Source organism: Gavialis gangeticus, unplaced genomic scaffold (genome assembly GCF_001723915.1).
Source record: "Gavialis gangeticus isolate Ggan-Ray unplaced genomic scaffold, GavGan_comp1, whole genome shotgun sequence".
In the NCBI taxonomy this organism is placed as follows: domain Eukaryota; kingdom Metazoa; phylum Chordata; order Crocodylia; family Gavialidae; genus Gavialis; species Gavialis gangeticus.
The window spans coordinates 208,395,108-208,414,810 of NW_017728992.1; the positions used below are offsets into that span (position 1 = coordinate 208,395,108).

The 19,703-nt window shown below is 51.2% G+C and overlaps 1 protein-coding gene across 2 annotated transcripts in view; it reads right to left on the reverse strand.

Annotated features, from left to right (window-relative positions):
- The window catches only part of ZC3H3 (zinc finger CCCH-type containing 3), a 369,357-nt gene that overhangs the window by 13,733 nt on the left and 335,921 nt on the right, over window positions 1–19,703 (reverse strand). Inside the window, exon 12 of one of the 2 annotated variants that reach the window (XM_019528255.1) lies at window positions 5,866–6,672. The exons of the other annotated variant lie outside the window; for it this stretch is intronic. Within the exon in view, the coding sequence (XP_019383800.1) occupies window positions 6,593–6,672 (80 nt within the window). The 3' untranslated portion in view covers window positions 5,866–6,592. Of the gene's footprint in view, window positions 1–5,865; window positions 6,673–19,703 lie in introns of those variants that run through there. 2 annotated transcript variants of the gene reach the window in all.

Below are 19,703 nucleotides of genomic sequence, written 5' to 3' on the forward strand. Positions count from 1 at the left end.
GAGTGAGGGCGGGTTGGCCATGGGGCCAGAAGCGCATCACCGGCGGGGACCGGGTTTTAAGTTTCTTGACATGCCGATGGCTTCAGCGCTTCAGATTTCCAAGTGCCAGGAGCAGAAGGGCAGGGGACTCCTATCACTTACCCCGAAGACCTTCACCCGAGGCCAGGCTGAGGAACATCAGCTAACCCATCTCCTTCTGCATCTTGGGGCAGGTCCAGCAAGGAGCAGAGGGAGAGGGAGAAGGCCGTGCATGCTGGAGAGCACTGTGCTGGCCCACGGAGGGCTGCCAGTAGCGCCGGGGAAAGCAGCGGTGAATCAGATCCTTCCCCGCAGCAGAAACCCCCAAGAGGTGCTGGGAGCCAAGTCTGGTTTTTCTTTCCGTTTAAACTTGGGTAAACAAACTTCCGCAGAGGGGCAAGCGGCGGTGGCAGTGATTCATGACTTTTGAGCTAATTTATGTAAAATAAAGAGGGCTCATTTAGCACCTTTCCACCCTTAATATAACACCCATACATCAGAGGGACGCACAGCAGTCACTACTGACTCGGCAATTAGTCACCTGTGACGCGGGCTAATACAGCTTTAAAGGAACAGAGACCGAGAAACATTCAGCTGCGGAGGTCCACCCCCCACAAATGGCGGCATGATGACCCGTCTTAGACGCGTGCGGGTGAGGCCAGTTTTTTCAGTCATCATATCATCAGCGGTGCCGTACTGGGTCAGACCCATGGTCCATCTAGCCCAGTAGCTTGCATCTGACAGGGGAAGAAGTGGATGCTATACAGGGAGAGCATCGACCCGGATATCTCTCGAGTAATTTATCCCCTATTAATACCCACCCTGGCACCCACCATTTATTGGGTTTGAGATGCCAGAGGAAACATCTCCAACTGTTCTCCTCAATACCCATTAACAGATCCATCATCCGTGGATTTATCCAGCCCCGTTTTGAACCTAGCTCTGCTCTCCGCCTCCACCACCTCCTGCGGCAATGAATCCCACAAGTTAACTGCATGTCACTCAAAAATACATCCGTCCACCCATCCTGCAGAAAGACCCTGAAAATACTTCCATGCGTCAGGTACCCAGGTTGTAGCTATATTGGGCTAGAGGCAAAAGGAATCAGGACTCGTGATAGAGGTGATATATTTATTGGACCAACTAGATTTTTGCAAAAAACCAATTTAAAAAAAAAAAATTCTTTAATTGCAAGCTTTCAGGCAAGTGTGAAGAAAGGTGTTGATACCCAAAAGCTTGCAATTAAAGAATTTTTTTTTTTTTGCAAAAATCTAGTGGGTCTAATAAAACATATCAACTCTACCACAAGTCCTGATTCCTGAAAAGAACTGGTGCTCATAGGGCAACCTCCAGCCATGGACCTCAGTGCGAGCTGCAGTTGCTGACCATCTCTGTGTCATCCCTGGTTTACAGGACAGGAGGGTGAGGAACAGAGGGGACATTCACTGAATCATAGGGAAGTCAGGCTGGAAGGGACCTCAAGAGGTCATCTAGTCCGACCCCCTGCCTGATGCCTTGACCAAGGTCACCAAGCTGCAGTCTCTGGGATGGGACCCAGGAGTCCTGCTTCCAGGCTTTTGATTCCCCAGATCAAACTTCTTGTCCGCATTTTATCAAGACTCTCCCCAGTGGTTGCAGAACTACGAACGACTGCCCCATAAAGCCGGCTCCCTCCTCAAGGCTGTTGGACAATCAGCCACCAAAAGCTCCCCTCTTGCCAACATTAGAGAGCACAAATAAAATGGGCTGACTGCGGCACAGAGACAGGGGCCAATGGAGAAGGAGGGAGCAGGACAGCGTCATGCAACTCGCAAGATCCGCGTTTCCGATGCTCGAGTCGGAAAGAAGGATGAGCTGAGTGCGTTGGTGGATGGAGCCCATCCGGGACAGCCACAAGCACTGCACTTGCTAGAGGAAGAAAGTGGATGCAAGCAGCTTCCAACAACCACATCTGCAAGAACTCAGGGGATCTGTGCCACTGAGGACTACAACTAGGAGCCCCCCGTTCCTGCGGGAAGATGCCAGCATTACAGGTTCATAGTTGTTAGGGGCTGGAAGGGGCCCTTACTGATCCCTGGGTCCAGCCCCCTGCACTTGGGCTCCCCAAAGCAACCACTTTGGCTGGACTACTGCTTGCGGAAGCGGGAAGCGCGCGTGTGTATGCGAGTGCATGGGAAGAGCAACCGAGAAAATCAACCACGCAGGCCTCGTCTGCCGGAAGACTTGCCCTTAAATAAACAAAAGAGATTTATTGCCACAAAACTAGCCCAGCAATATTTCCCAACTATAACGCTGGCAGGTTAGTTTATGCTGGAAGATGGTGCAGAATACCATCAGCGGAGGGCAGGCCACGTGAGCCGCAGAGCAAGTCCACAGAGGATACTTACCCTAAGAGAACGTATTTACCATTCCTGTCAGCCTTGTTTTCTCAGCCGTCAGCGCCGGGACATTTCATCATGCTGTACACTTCCTTTCTCTGGTGAAGGACAGGACCCAGTGACAAACCCACAGCCATAAATTGGGGGTGGGGGTAGGGGGGGTGTTATTTATTTATTTTTTACGAGGCGCTATGAAATTCTTACAGTCGCGTTGTAAAATCGGCTGTCGCTTTCCCCAAGAGGCTCTGATGGGATGTTAATAGCCAAAACGCCGATCTACATGCGAGCTGGTCTTAATTATGAATCACGAACAGAGGGGAGAGAGAGAGAGAGAGAGGATTTCAAACTCAAAAACCAGGCAGGAAACCTTGGCTTGGTCGTGATCACTGGAGATGAGCATATTAGGGAGATATGTACTGATCTGGTATCCCCTCCCCTAAAAAAAACCTCTTTGTTTCTGTGCCAAGGAAAGAACACTTTGCAGTCTCCAAATCCTCCAGCACGCATTTCCAAAGGCGCCTCAGCCCTATCCAAGACTCAGCCATGCCTCGAGGTAGGACTCTGTGCACCAGTCAGCTGGGAAGGTGAATAAACCTCTACTGCAATGTGGGCAGATACAGGGCATCCCCAACTAGGAACACTTTGGCTTCCAACATGAAGTCCTCCCAGCGCGGCTAAGTCCCACCAATGCAGTTGTCAGCAACCAGACAGGAGAACAGGATGAGCCGAACTATTTCTACCTGCTGCTTCCAGATCACTAGGAAACTAACCCCGAATACAGTGGCACAAACTGAATTTGCAGCAACTGAAGTTCAAAAAATGAAAGAGATGAAAGATTCTGCTCCATTTCTGTTCCCCTCCCCAGCAAGCTGGTGTCCTCTCTGCTCTCCCCTGCTTCCCCCAAAAGGGCCTAGGGCATGATAGAGCAGCCGGTCATCCAAAAACACAGTGCAGGTGGTGCACTGGGTAAAGCAGAGGTGATTGACTGCCAGACCCTATGGCTGGATCATCTACTCCGATGCCCTGCACAGATGCAAGACGCTCAGTACCATAGTTAGGAACAACGCAGACGACGAGCGCCTCTGCCCAACGCTAACCCAGCAAGGAGCTTTGCCCTGGTGCTGTCAGGCCCCACAGCAGGTGGGGGTGTCGCTGTCTCCATGATCCATTCAACCTCCCCAGCAAGTACGGCACCAGTGTCACCCATCTGCTGGGACCCGCTCAGACCCAGTAATCCCTTTTAGCCACAACAGTCCTTTACTGGGCTTGAACCAGCAGCCTGGAGCTGAAAAGGCTGATTTACCCGTCCTCCAAAGCTGGGCTCCCATCCCAGCAGCATGTTTTGCTGCCTATAAAGAAGCACTTCAGAGCTGGACCTGATATGTTCGCATATAGCGCACAAAGCCAAGGGGAGTAAATGCTGCCTTTTGTCCATGAAAACACCAGGGCAGAAAGGAAGATGACAGATCTGGGTATTCAGGGCTATATATCACTCCGACAACGCGACTGCCAGCAACCCACTACCCTTATCTTCTCAATTTTATTTGTCCAAGTCCTTCCTTCATCCCTTTCCCCACCTCTTTCCACTTCAAAGCTTCTTTCTAGGTTTCCCCTTTGCAGTTTCCCCCTCTGGAGCAGAGTCCAGCTTTACCACGTTGTGGCAGTGAGTACGCCGCGATGCTCTTTCCTTTTATCAGTTTTAAAGTGGGAAGAATACTTAGAAGACCAATTATCCCAGAGCAAGGTTGGGAAACTTCGTTAGCTTGTATTAGCACTTTAAACATGCAAGCGGCAATTTAAGTGATAAATAATAGTATAGAAAGAGAAGTCGAGATTTTTTTTTTAAATGTTATTTTTAATTAACTGCAATTATCTGCCTGACCTGTGAGCAGATTTTTAAATAGCTTGGTTGATTACATATTGCATCCACGCGGCTTGAAATAGTCCTTAAAATTCATGTGCACCATAAAAAACTGCTATTGTTATTGAGTTAACTGTTCGCATGCAAAGGTTGGTGCTTTGAGGAAAAAAATGAAATAAATAAGAAGCAGTTTTTACATTTAACCTGTTTCTCAGCTCTGATTAGCTCCATTAGTCACCTTTGTAATGGCCTTTCTCTTCCCTGCCTCAGTTTCCTTAGCTGTAGGGAAGAGGAGGCGAGATGCTTACATCAAATGGAGACCGAGGGCATTTGCTGCAGCACAGAGCTTGGCAGATGGCTGTGGTGAGGGCCGGCTGCCACAAGCCTGATCCAGGAAGCATTGGAAAGGCCCCCCCGACTTCGACATGAGCTTGAACGGACATGAGCCCGCAAGTGCTAAGCTAAAAGGCTAGTAGCTCCCAATTATCTGGGTGTTTATGGGCCCCCTCAGCATCCACAGTACTGATGGGTACGTCCCCAGCACTCCTACCCCATGAGGCAGTGGAGCCAGCACAGGCTAGGGTGTCCTCCAAGAACCGTTTGGGAGCGGTTTCCATGACCAGTCCCACCTCCCTCCCAGACTCAGGGGGAGGTCGAGGGTTGTCCATCAATGCTAAGGCCGTCCCAGGGTGGGAACCTCCAACACAGGCTTAAAATCTGCAGGGACATCCATGACAACAAGCCACTGAAAACACCTGGTGCCCACCTCAAGAAACCTAATAAAATGTACACATCGATGCATATGTGTGTGTGCATGTGCGCACGCATATATGTGTCTGCATGTGCGCATATGTATATGTGTGTATATGTGTGTGCATGTATGCATGTTTGTACATATAGATGTGTGCACGTGTGCATGTGTGCATGTATGTCTATATATAGATGTGTGCATGTGTCCATATGCATGTATGTGCATGTGTCTGTATATATAGATGTGTGCTCATGTATGTGTGCACGTGTGTATATGAGAGAGAGATGTGTGCACATATGCATATATGTGTGCACGTGTATGCATGTGTGTGTGTGGGTGCATGCGAGTGCATCTGCATGTGTGGGTCCCTCCCGAGGTCCCTCCCAGCCCTAATGTTCTATGATTCTATGGTGTGTGTGTGTGTGTGTGTGTGTGTGTGTGTGTGTGTGTGTGTGCACACACATATTATATATATGCACACACAGCCACGCACAAGAGACAGCGAGTGAGAGAGAGGAATGAACAAGCGTTTTTAAATGCAATGTACCCTAATGCGCCTGAGGAATCCAGCCAAATGAGAGAATATCCAGAGAAGAGAAAAACCTGCGCTGACAGAAGGAATGGGCTCTATCATTCTTACAATAAATAGTTTGTGAGGGCTGCAATTAATTTCCATGCCGTCCGACACTGCATTGGTCAAAACCCAGCCAAGAGGGATGAATTGTACCTCTGCCCTCCCACGGCTGCTCCCCCTTTGCCTGCCAGGAGAGAAGGCCCCCGACAACTGCAAACGAAAAAAAAAAAAAAAAAAAAAAAAAAAAAAAGATATTTTCTTTTTTTGTGCATGGTAGATTTTGCAAATTGCGCGATCAATCTTGTGCTGCGCCGAGCGCTCCTTCACTCCACGCCACCCTCTGTATTTTGGGAGCGACACAATCTGTCTTCTGGGAACCAGGTATATAATTTCTAGTTAGCGAAAGCTCGGAGAAGAAGCCCCTTTTTCATTATGATGATTGAACTGCTTCCAAAGAGAAGAGCGTGGCTGGATCACGAGCCCTCTGCAGAAACCTGAGCTGCTTTTGCTGAGCTTGTCAGCCTCACTGGAGAATTAGTACTTCCAAAGCTCTTACTTTTGATGAAAATCAACATTTATTTTGCCTAAGCCTAAGAAGGTGTCAGGCAGCCACAGAAACTTGCCACTCTTCCAGGGGAAGACAGAGTGAAAGGAAGAAATCTAATAGAAATGTATTATCAAGTCCGAGGAGTGGACATTGCAGTAAATCACGCTTCAGGTGGCACCATTATATTTTTCAATAAAAAAAAAAAAGGCTTGCTTTCAATGCATCCGTTAGGAGCTCGCGGGGGCCTCTCCACCTGCAGCCAAGGGAGGGTGTTAAGCCCGACGCGCTTCAGGCAGATGCCGGCATGTCAAGGGGGCGTGAATGAGATTGAAGCCGAGTCAATTTAGGAACAAAATAGAAGGGAGCGTGGAAGGGGCTGCAGGTCCCACACCTGGTGCTACCCCCCTCCCCCATCTCCGGTGGCCTGGAGCGGTGCTGTCCTATGCCTTCAAACCCCCTCCTGCTAGGACTGATGCCAGACTCTCCAAGAAGCCACCAAGGACTCTGCCACTGTTCTCAGTGTCACATGGAGGCACTCAGATGCTATAACGAAAACCCAAGAGTTGTATTACATTAGATAGAAAAGATGGGATTTCCCCCTCCAGCTGCACTAAAACCAAGGGTAAAAAAAGCTTTTCAGAGCAGCAGGACTTTCCTGTGCCCCAATTCTGGCAGTTGCAAGGTCCCGAACGTGGTGGCCTCCATAGCACAGCCTCCTGCAGTGCAGTCGTCCTCCCTAAGTGCAGCCCTCTTTTTAGAAAGAAGATCCTTACTAGCTACGCAAAATGATCCTCTTAGCAATTCCTTCCTCCCCCACCCTGAATGAAAAGCTGGCTCAAGACACGGTTTTAATCGGCACAGGAGCCAGGTCTCCAGAAGCAAGCCAAACAGCGTCCTAGCAAAGGCAGAATCAAGCTCCCTGCCCCAGGCTCTGCAACAGTTTCCATCCCCAGGCTCTGTTTTCAGTCTCCCCAAACTTTCCAAAACTTCCCAGGCCTCTGTCTTATGTTTTGGGCAGGGAAGAAAAGGGTCTGGGCATCTTTGAGCATGAGAGGAGTGCTCCAAGTGGCACCCAGACACCACTTACCCCCCTCCGCCCCCCTTTTTTTTTTTTCTCTTTTTTTTTTTTTAGGAGCGGAAGGGTGAAATTTGGCATGGACGTCCTCCGTGCTTCCTCAGGCTGAATGAGCTGAGGACAAGGGTGGATCAGAGAAAACTGAAGGCCATTTTAGATAAAGAGGAAGAGAAAAGGGGGGATAAAAAGGAAAGGGATTAAAAGGAACGATTGTGTGAACGCTTTGCAGATAAAAAACTCCAAGGGTTTTTTGATGTCCCATTTCCACTTCATTCCTCTCTCCTTCAGTTTTGCCACTGAAGTTTGGGGCAGAAGGGAAAAGGGACAGAGAGAGATTGAGAGAGAGGAAGAAACCCCAGGGCAGACAGGGAGGGAGTTCATGCCAAATGACATGGCATGGGGGTTGCATCAAAGACCGCAGAAGGTGTCAGGAGCAATTTCACAGGCTATTGTACATCGTTAAGGCATGTAGAGGAGCATAAATCATCACACACAAGCAGGATGGTCTGGCCACCCCGGGCCCGGAGATAATAAATACATGTGCTCCAGTCATTGTGTTCAAGCAGAGCGACTGCTGTCCTTAAAGAGATCATCTCACATTTTAATCTCAGCTGCCTTAAAATCTTGCTCGCACAAACTGCTCCATGGGTTGAAAGTCTCTGCCCCCCAGCTGTCCAGCCAAAAGGCAAATATTTTTTGCTCTGAAAGCCCTAGCTAAACCAAACCCATGGTCCCTGAACTATACAAATGTTTCATGCCCAGAAGAGACAACGAAGTAGAACCAGCAAAAAGCCCTCAATGCTTTATGTGCAACACTTAAATAATCCTGCGTCCTGCCATTAAAACTTCTGCTCCGACTCAATGAAGGGATGCCAGACGCGTCCAACTGGTTTGCTTCAGAGTCCTCACTCATGAAGAAGCAACAGCCACATGCGTGCAGAGACCCTGGCTGCTAATTTTGAAAGTTCAGCACGGTTAAAACTAGGACATTTGTCAGAGTATTTTCTGGTTGCTGTTGTTGGCACCTTTCCCCTACAGCTCTCTGCACAGGACATCTGCAAGGAATGCTTCAGCCACTCCTCCAGGGACCTCCTCTTTTCAATTCTTTTTTTAAAAGCACAGGGAAAGTCAAGCAAAATAAACTCCCTTATCAAGACAATCAGAAGGAGTCAGAAACTCCATGTGGATGATTTTCCTAATGTAACCCTCATTTGCTACACAGCCCACATGTAGTGTCTGCTTTCCCCCATTACTGGACACAGGCAGTGTGTTATTTTGGGGTACAGAACATGCACCCTAAAAGCTACGGGCCGTAAGATGGGACTGAGCTAACGTGAGAGACTCGCGCTCCCGCTTTCCCATAGCTCAACACACAGTGTTCAGACGCTGCTGACGAGGCAGCTGAAACCGTTCGGTGAAGTTGCCTTTTGTTTAAAAATAAAAAAGCCCTCCCTGCCTCTGGCTCTGCTGGACCCCTGGGCCTGCGGCATGCAAGCCAAGACAGGCTGCACATCAGAGCACGGGGGGGACTCGACGCCCCCGTCCCATCCACGGCTTTGCTCCGTGCGACGGTGACGCTGAGGACCGAGGGGGATTCATGGGCAGCGTGGCTGCACCCTGCAAGCCCGGGCTGGGGGGCGGAGGGCCGAGCACCGCGCTCCCGTGGAACCGGCTGAACGCTTCGCAGCCGCTCCCAGCTCCTTGTCAACTCTTTTGCAAACACAGTGGTTTTGGTTTTGCAACTCGGTGACCAGAAATCCTGGCAGATGAGCACCCTGCCTTCTCGCGTGGTTATCCGATGAAACGCATCCCTAGCTGAGCCGGCAGGAGTGATCTGTAACCCTGGGAGGGAGTCTCTCTCCTCCCGCTCCAGCGACATGCAGGGTTGGGATCTGGTTTTAGGCCCTTCGCTTCCCCTGCCCCATTCTCCGATGGCCTGGATGATGCGAGGGACGCGGGTTTTGCTCTGGCTTGCACGAGTGGCACGGAGGAATGCCAATGAGGCGTTTCTTCCCATCAGTCCCCCTACGCTGCAAAACCCAAGATCGGGCATCCTATCAATCTGATGGCAGATGTGCCCCTATCAGGGGGCAACTGCTTGCCCTGGTGATCGAGGAGGGGGTGTCCATCTCCAATTGCTAAATAACTCAGGAGAGGAAGCCACAAGGGAGCAACTCGAATGCGAGCGAATTCCCCGAGTCTCTGAAATGGCTTGGTTGTGAGCCCCTCCATCCACAGGCGTCAAGGCTTTTAAAACCAGGCGGAAGATTAAACCGGGTGGGAGCGAAACTCGCAGGGCTGGCAGACCGGAGGGACTTGGCAGGCCGGGCACTCCTGCTGCAGATCGATAAGGAAAGAAGATTGGAAAACTGCAGACAGGCCCATGCAAAAATAAATAAATCAATCAGGAAGCGGATCTCCAAACGTCTTTCTGCGGGATTAGAAACGATGGCTCCCACTCAGATCGGGAGATGATGAGGAAGGCGCTGACTTCCCAGCACGTCTATGTTACGACCGGGTGTTTTCACGTGAAGGGACCCATCTGGCATCCTTCTCTTCACTGAGGTAGCTCTATGGGAGCGAAGTTGGCTGCCTGAGTACAACAAGGCCCAGGGCTGGACCCTCGGCACCGATGCCTGTAGTACCAGTGCCTGCGATTGAGAGACTGGCAACAGCTGGGGGAAGAAAGCATGGCTGTCCTCGCTCCAGAGATGGGGAACTGAGGCACAGAGATGAAGGGACTTGCCCAAGGTTGCACAGGGAGTCTGTGGGAGAACTAGTTTACCGCAGAGCTGAGTATCAGCCCAGATCCTTCCTATCCACTGCGGCTCTTGCCAGACACGGAGGGAAGCCCCTGCTATAAAAGCCATCTATAACACACACTGCTCAGGGCAGTGATGCCCGTGGTCGCTTGGGGGAGCAGAGGGTAGCACCCCCAAAACACACAAGCTCACCTGCTGACACAGGAATAAAGGCTGCAGTCACTAATGACCTGAACAAATCCAGCGAGCTGAACAGGAAACCAATTAGACTGATACACATTGCCCTGCCATAGGAACGAGCGAGTGCGCGCTACCTGCAGCTCGATAGATTTTGCATTAGAAAAGCAATTATATTAGAGGTTTGTTAATTCAATTATGAAAGGAGTTTTGATGCTTTCTAATTAACTCCTTCCACATGCCTGAGGGCACAGGGGCTGGCCGGGGACCCTGGGGATCCACAGGGCCAGATGTGACATCCAAGGCAGGGGGGTTGGAGTTGGGGTTCATGCCCCGCTGTAAAACAAGGGTACGTCAAGCAGGGGAGGGGGCAGGGGACACATGGGAGCTCCCCACTGCTGCACGGGGTGTGAACGGGGCAAACTTGTTCAACCCAGGAACACTCTGCGATGAGCCCAAGCAAATGACAGGCTGCAAGGCCAGCTGAGCCCCTTGCCTGGCTACAGCAGGGATCCTCGGTGTGGGATTTGCTTGTCACCCCTCCGACCCAAGGACATGCAACGCCAAGGGGGAGGGCTCCTGACCATCTGGGGCAGTAGTTTTAAACTTCAGCCCCCCACCCCTGAAAAATGCCAGCTCTTTGCATTCTCTTGTTTCTTGGCTACAGAAAAATTCTAGAGCAACGCTTGTGTTGCAAAAAAAAACTCAGCAGGGCAGAATGGTTTTGACCCAATGGAGTCCTATTTGAAACCTCTGGGTTGATCTTGTGGATTATGTGCCAGTGTTTGCACACCCCACGATGCTAATACTGCCCAGCACCCTTGAGAGGACGTGGCACCCCAGTTGAGAATCGCTAGCTTAGGGGTGAGAGCTCCAAGAACTAATGACAAGCCGCGTGGCTCTTTGCAGCTCGAGTGCACTCTCTTGAGGGATGGCAACAGGGGCTGCAAACATCTCCATGAGATCCCCAAGTGTTGAGAGAAATTTAACCCCATTTCACAGGTGGGAAAACTGCAGCAGGAGGATCGGCAGCTCACTGAGGATCACAAGAGCCAGCCTGTGACAAGGCTCAGAGGAGGACTTGCACCTCTTCCATGGGTTAAAGCACCTGCCTGCTCTTCCTTTCATCCACCAGGGTAAACCACACATGCCACAGCGGCATCCCGTGTCTGCCCTCCTGCTAGGCAAGGAGCACAGGGGGCAATCCCATTCCCGTGCACCTCGGTGACTAAAATCCCATAAACAGGAGGGTTTTTATTCCTCTTCTCCTTCTCCATTTTATGTCCCTTAGCAGCATCTGCTGCAGCAGATCTCAGCCACGAGAGCCCAAGGGGTACCAGCCTGCTCCACTGCTAACACCTACAACCGCTACCGAAGGCAGATGGCACAAAGGATGCAACAGCCTCGGCATGGAGAGCGAATGCAGTGCTCTGGCAGCGTGCCAGTGGCTCCGGCTGAGAGGCACCCCAGGCTCCTCGTGAACTGCACTCCCACTCCCTTCCTGGGCTGGGTACGTGTGCCTGCCCACGGTAGCAAAGCAAGACCCCACAGCAAACAGGGGATGCCCAGCAACATGACAGAGTCCCAGACTCACGAAGAGGAAGCAATGCATTTCTGTCGCTGCTGGTCCAGGTGGCAGGCCTAGGGCACATGCAAGGCGCAGGGGCGGCAGCAGCATCCTGGATGGTGGGGGAATGCCTCTAGATGGGCCTGAAGACACTGCCAAGCTACAAGATGATACTCACCCTGACTGTGCTTTTACCTTCCCCGGACACAAATGACAACATGCATTTCACACAGCTCTCAGTAACGCACGTCCTAGACTCAAGCCATTGACTTCCCCCTTCTCTACAAGCTTCCAATACGCTGCTCTCTAAGGCCGCTTGCACCCATGGACGTGAGCCTGGAAACTTTGGCGAGGCAGACAAGTAACAGACAAGCAGAGCAGGGAAACCGAGGCACACAAAGTAATGCGAAAGGCTCATTATCACATTCAAGATTGCGCTTTGGCCTGAATGTGCTGCCTGTTGCATGCAAGGTCTCCAAGACTGTATTGAAGAGAGATTAGGAAACAGAGCTGGGCTGTGTCAGACTGCTTCCTCTGTACATTTGGCTACATTTTGTGCAAGGTCCCTTGCATAAATTGGGAGATGTTCTCCTCTCCCTTCCTGGCTTGTGGGGTGAGGTGTGATGTTCACACTGCAATGGGCATGAGATGTTGTTCAGGACAGATGAAAAGCTGGTTGCAGACTGCAGATATTGGCCAGGCAACCCAGGGACAGCATCACTCAGCTGCTCCAGTGACAGCCAGCAGGAAAACACCCAGGCTGAGACCCCGCTGTTTAAATTAACTAGATTGCACATGACCTGCCCGAAGTAAAGGGGGGCACGCTGGATGTTGCGGAGACAACTCAGCTCTCTGGCTCTCTTGCAGTCAATATGCCTGACCCACCTGCAAGAAGCTGCCTACAGGACAAAAGTGTCCCAGCTGAAATGCAATCATGCTGATGCTGGTTTGCTGTCCTGGTGTGGATGGTCTCAGTTTGATGCGAGAGCATCTTCCGTCCACTTGGTTTACGTGGGTGGAGGCAAGGCAGGGAGTTAAATGCATACCTGCCTCACTCGGAGCCAATCACCATCTCCCAGTGCTGCAAAGGGTTAAGTCCAAGTCTAATTAATCTATGTATCCCTGCGAGGCAAAAGCAGCTTTCCACGTGCCCTCCTGTATGGCAGTCTCAGATGATGTAAGTGCTGCCTCCCAAGCTAGAGGCACTCTGGGCCCAAGCCTGGCCTTCTGGGCAAGTTGCAGCAAGGGAAGTTGAAGTTGGATATTAGGAAAAACTCTCTCCCTGGGAGGACAGTGAAGCCCTGGAACAGGTTCCTTAGAGACGTTGTGGGATCTCCATCCTTGGAGGTTTTAAGACCCAGGTAGACAAAGCCTTGGCTGGGATGATGTAGTTGGGGCTGGTCCTGGTTGGAGCAGGGGGTTGGACTAGATGTGATCTCTTGAGGTCCCTTCAGCCCTCATTTTCTATTTTCTCTGAAACCAGGGGGTCAAGGCTGGGATGTGTCCTTCCAGAACCTGTCCCTCTGAGCCCAGACGGGGTGCAAATACCCCCACCCGGCAGCTGGTGACTGGTAAGGTCCAATGCAGGATCCCCTGAAGCAAAGGATGCCCTGACCAGAGAGCCCTTGGGCAGCGGGGCTGGAAGGGACCTGCCGAGATCACATCTAGTGCAACCCCTGCCTGAGGCAGGATCAGCCCTGTCCAAACCACCCTAAATCCATACTCTAACCTCTTAGCAAAACTATGGTCAACCCTGACAACACAAAACATCATACCCGAATCTGCCCCTGATAAAGCAGCGGGGAACATATCCTGCTGCTGTAAAAGGTTGTTAATAGATGCTCAAGAGATCCCAAGCCAAGACCGTGCTCCTGCTGCAGAGGAAAGCAAAACCCCCCAGTGCAGACCAGTTGGGTTGAGCCTGAGCGCAGGGACAAGACCCTCCAGCCAGGACCCCGCAGGTTTGTCCCAGAGGATCTCTGGCACAGCCCAGCCCCAGCACCCAGTGCCTCTGGGGGAGGCTTAAACCCCCTTGACACATGAAGCAGAAAGGGGGCAAATCAGCACAGCCCAGAAGTTGGGAACTCCCATAGCAGAGCACAGGCATCGCTACGCCTAGATCATCCCCACCCAGCGACTGTCCAACCTCTCCTTGACACCTTCAGCAACACCTGGGCATCTCTTCTACTGCCTCCCTGCTCTCACAGTGAAGAAGTTGTCTCCGAGAGCCAAACTTGCTTTGACCAGCCTTTCAGGACAGCTGGGTAGATGCGGCAAGAGGACCCCAGACTCACAGGGACTGGCTTCCCAGAGCCACCCGGCCATGGGATTTTAAGAGTCCCATGCATTATTCCAAGCTGGAGGATGGGGGAGAGCAAGGAAAGCATTGAAAAACAGGCACCTAACCCGAGCAGCAGAAGGATGGCTCAACACAGGGATTTCACCGTCTTAAACGCAACGCTCCAATACCACGGCACTCGGGCCTGGATAACTACAATGACAGACCAGGGAGTATAATCCCCTCCCCTGGACCCTGCCTGACTTTGGGGCTCCGAGTCTCCATAAAGTTTCTGGGGAGAGAAAGCAGGATGAGCTGGAGGGCGCAGCGGTCTCCCCACCCCGTGCCAGAAGCTGCGGCGGCTTGCAGCCGGTCCAACCCGAGACAGGACTGGTTTAACCCCCAGAGCCAAGCCCGACAGGGTGCCACGCGTGCGGGGGGGTGTTTGGGAAGTTATTCCTCCAGAAGTGAAAGCTGTAAACAAAACTAGAAGCCCTGCACCTCAATGAATTTTCCAAAGCGAAAGTGTTTGAGCGTGCTCAGCGGAGCCGTTAAAAAAGACTGTAGCGAGCATCTTCCATTAACGTTACGACCGTGAAATATGACAATAAAATGATAGCCGTATGGTCGCAAATTTGTAGCCCGCCGAGTTGCTAGGGGTTTATCGTCACTCAAACGTGCAGAGAGCTGTAAAATGTTTACAGAAAGGGTCGTTTGCCGCTATAAAATCCTCTTTTCTCTCCTAAACAAGGCTGAGTGGAGCCATTTACAAACCCCTGAATGTTCATCGGGGGAGAGGGGAACATCTGTTCTCTCCAGGAGTTTTCAGTGATCTTCTCGAACAAATTAACTAAAATGGGTGCTTTCTAATTAAATTAGCACTCGATTGGAATGGTTTGCATTGGTGCGCTTGGTTACAATTATCGCAGGGAGGACAGTTAGCGCCGGCAAAGGCTATTTAACTGGAAGGTGAAATATGGAAAAGCACATTACCTGGAAACAGGAGGGGAGGGGCAGCCCCGGACCCCCCTCCAGCACCGCACAGACACTTCCCCGGCTTGCAGAGAACAAAACAAGGTGAAGGAGACGAGCGACGTGACACAAGCTGCCTTGCCCTCTCCCCGAAGAGGAGTCTCGCACTGCCGCCACGGCCGGGAGCGTAAGAAATGACAGCGGGGGTCCGCAGGCTCCACCAGAGCGGGATGCTGGCTGAGAAACCGCCAATGCAACCCTCTCCCACGAGTCCCTCTGCAGCAGTGCTCCCTACCTGGGGCAGACCTGTTTGCAGACAGCCTGCCCTGGGGAAACCACCGAAGAGAAGATCTACAGCCAGGTCCGCGCGATGGGAAAGCAGGACCGCTTTTGCCCTCGGTCACCGCAACTGTGGGCACTAAAACCTTACAGCCTCTTGCAGTAGGAGAAGGCAACACCTGCTTTCTTCAGGCTTCAAAGAAAAACCCCTTGCCGTGCCGCTCTCCAAAGTCATCTATGCCTCTCCCCAGGGATAGAAGAGCAGCTTAATTCCAGCACCAGCTTAGCAAAGGTTGCTGGAGTCCCTGTGCCAGTGGGAGATGTCCAAGCTGTGAAGAGAATATGCACCCCTGGGGAGAGGAAGTGCATGACTGGGGTTAGCAAGCTGGGCAGCAACCTAGACATATGCTACCCTAGGGGTAAACCTTCCTGCTTATGTGTCTGGGCAGAGGCTTGGGGGATGTCTCAGTCTTGGCCAGCCTGACAGCCTTAACAGTTGCTAGGTTGTAGGTCTGAACCCTCCTGGCGAAGACCCACTTGTCCCTACTACAATTCAAGAGCAGGTTAAAATGCATTAAATGCATGTATGAGAAGTACAGGCAGGTGTTCTCAAAGCACCTAAGGGACTTAGGAGCACAAGCCATGGCATGAGGCACTCGAGCGTGTTTGAAAACGCACCCCTCAGAGCATCTCTGATGCAGAGGGCTGGTGAGTTTACAATCACAGGGAAGCAAAGTTGGTGGTGGGGAAAGAAGTCAGAGCTGACATATGAGGGCAAAGACCATTGCCCGAGGGTAAAAACTAGCATCAACTCAGTCTCAAAGTCGGACACCAGGGCTGGAGAAGGCTTCAGGGGAGTTAGGCCTAATCCATCTCCTAGCAGAGGCTCATTGCTTAGGAAAACGCGGCCTGTGTCTTAACGCAACCTCTTGAGAGACCTCTTGAGATATCTAAGTCCATCCCCAAGGCAGGATTACTCCCTCTAGTGCACTCCAGAATGTCCCCAGATCTCTTCTGATTGATCCCAAAGGTGCCCTGCAGTATCCGAGGCAGATCCCAGTCATTCAGGTTTCCTGGCCCATCTGAGCAGTTGACTACCTGAGCGACCCTGGGCAACTTGCTCCACTCTTCTGCATCGAGGACTGCCTGCTGACAAAATAAGGGTGGGAATAACGACGCCCCTCAAAGGACACTCAGGAATGAGACCTCCTGTAAACACAGGATCTGGAATTTCCCCCCAAAAGTGGATAAAAGCAGGACTCTTGGAAAGATGTCTTCAACAGTCCCAGCAATGACAAGTCCGCCTGGGAAGCTGCTCCAATGTCTAATCACCCTCACTCCTAGGAAAGTTCATCTTGGTCCATGGTTGCATTTGTCTAACCTCCACCTCCAGACTTCTGATCTCATTAAGACTGTCTTCAAGACTGAAATCCCCCAACAATGAGACATTTTAACACTTCATTCATGAGATGCTCCTCTCCCTGCCCCAAGCTTCACTATTACCAACTGTATTATGTTGCTTCTCATGGAAGGGCATCTCCAAATCCACTCATTACCTTGTCCGCTAGCACTAATATACAGACAATCTAAAAGGCGCATTCCTTACATCTGGAGAAGTTCATTTGGGTCTGTTGTGTACATGTTGCCCCAAGGCTTTCAGTCCTAGAAAACAGGGTTGGGAGGGACCTTAAGTGGTCACATCAAGTTTAACCCCCTGCTCACGGCAGGATCATCCTGGTCTAAACCATCCCAGGCAAGGGTTTGTTTAAACACTTCCAAGGATGGAGATTTCACCACCTCCCTTGGGAGTCTGGTCCAGTGCTTGTCCACCTTCAAGAAGAACAAAGTTCTTCCTAATATGCAGCCTACATTTCCCTTGCTGCAATCGAAAACCATTACTCCTTGTCCTGTCCTCTGTGGCCAGTTTACCATCCTCCAGGAATCTGTTATCAAATCCCCACTCAGTCTTCTCTTCCCCAGACTACATGATCCCAAATTCTTCCAACTTTTCCTCATAAGTCGTATAAGTGCTCTGTTTGACTCTTTCTAATTTGTCCACAACTTTCTTGAAGGACAACATCCCGAACTGGACACAGCACTTCAGGTGAGGCTCATGTACATATCCGGGTGTTTGTATCATGATTTCTTTGATATCACTCCCCCCACTTCTTGGTCAGTGTAAAGCCTGCCCAGTTACACTGGCTAGTCCATCACCCAAGAGACAGGCCCCCCAGCAATGGAGATGGTCCATCAGACCCACACAGCTGTCACTCTTCACAGAAGGAGCTCCAACGGGCCAAAATATCTTCCCCCCCGCCCCCAAACCACTTCTCTCCCCAGCTCTTCACCTCCTGTATCCTGTCTTCTCATTTCTCTTGCTCAAGAAACAAGGACTTTAGCTCCTTTCTAAATCTCTGAAGTTTCCCCAGATCCATGCAACAGGGTCCGATGCATTGCCGATCACCACCATCCTCAGCATCTTGTGCGTTCCTGCACCGAACCTCCTTCGTCTTCACCCCTGCAAGGCAGCAAACTGTCCCGGTGTCCGTCTGATGCTTCCAGCACATCTCACCCATTCATCTTTGTGAGGAGGATTATCTTTATCTTTTCCCAGCTGCAGACGGCCTGGTCTCTGAGGTCCACCTGGCTTGACCTGGGCAGGAGTTTTCAGCTCTTCCCTCCAACCAGCGCTTGCAGGTTGTTCTTGTCAGATGCCTTACCCAGAACGTAATGATTCAATTCGTCCAGGTGTGAAACATCCTTTTACTCCCAAATCTTGTTCTCTGCATGATCTTGTCACGGGACGCCATCCACTGTCTCCCCATGGGAGATCTACTGAGCACTGACCAGATCTGGGCATTCAGGAGATCCTCCATATCTCTGATGCTTCACAAGGGGGTTCACTGATCCTCATGACCACCAGCTTTCTCCTCCATCAGCCCCACTGGTTTGCATTTCATGCCAAACAAGCCCCATCTGTCTTCAGGCAGGAAGTGGAAGATGGCACATGGGGTGCAGGTAACAAGACCTGGCGACTCTCTGCCCACACTTGTTGCCAAAAGGAAATTAGAGACAGAAGCACCCAGATTCCCACAGAAACTCGACAGGTAGCCGCTTGCTATTCAAACACGTGCTAGTGTCTCTCTCTTAATCCTCATTAAAGGTCACCTATAAACTCACTGGACCAAGGCCCAAACGTAATCTCAAGGCTACACTCCTGGATGGAAATACTGCAGGATCAAAGCCATACACTTAAAATAAATCACAGCAGCCCCGAAGTCACCAGATTCGGCCAATCCCCTCCATGGCTCACGATCACCACTCTTGAGTAATACTCTGCCGTTATCGGCCGACACTGGAGACGACTGCTTTACTAGCGAGTGATCAATCATCCCAAATCCCCTATTTCACGCTGCACCAACAGGCGTAGCGGCATGCTGTACGTAATTGAGAAAGAATAGCATATTTTGCTTCAGTGGGATGAACCTCCTGTGGCCAGTCCTGAAAGGCTGGGCAATTTTGGACCTTCAAGGATCACTGGCTGTTGCCAATGTTTTCCCCATCCAAGCGGACCATAGGTGTGCACTGGTGCGAGGGCTGTGTGACTGCATTCAAGGCTGTAGATGTTCGATCAACTCCAGGGAGATAGATTGGTAAGCAAAGAGAAGGCAAAGTGGCCAAAGGGGCATGGAAAATACCATTTCTCACATACCTAATCATCAATACACTTGGATGCTTATCTTGCTGGGGTAATCTGACCCCAGCTGCTTTCCTGCCCCTTGGGCAGGGGGCTGGACCCGATGATCTCGCGAGGTCCCGTCCAGCCCCAACATCTATGAAATCTAGTATCAAGAGATGCAATTGAAACTTGCACAATCCCCTCCCTACCGGGGACCCTCTTAAGAGGCCACCTCACATTACCCCGGCACGTAACAAGCACAGTTCTGCTCCTGCTTTCTAAAGCAGCTGTTTGCCATTCACCAGGGGAGCTGGGTCCCTGGAGGAGCTGCTGAGGATGCACCCGCCCTAAGTGAACAACAGTGCCGACAGGGCCTGGATTCATTCAGGCACAAATCGTACAATCATAGAAAAGGAGGGTTGATGGGACCTCGGGAGGTCACATCCAGTCCAACCCCCTGCTCCAAGCAGGACCAGCCCCAACTACATCATCCCAGGCAAGGCTTTGTCCATCTGGGTCTTCAAAACCTCCAAGGATGGAGATCCCACCACTTGTCTGGGTAACCTGTCCCAGTGTTTTACTACCCTCCTAATGAGAAAATTCTTCCTAGTATCTAACCCAAACTTTCCCTTGCTGCAACTTGAGCCCATTGCTCCTTGTCCTGTCATCTGCCCCCACTGAGACCAGTCCAGCTCCGTCCTCTTTGCAGCCCCCCTACAGGGAGGTGAAGGCTGCTCTTCATAGTTTCATAGTTTCTAGGGTTGGAAGGGACCTGAGCAGATCAT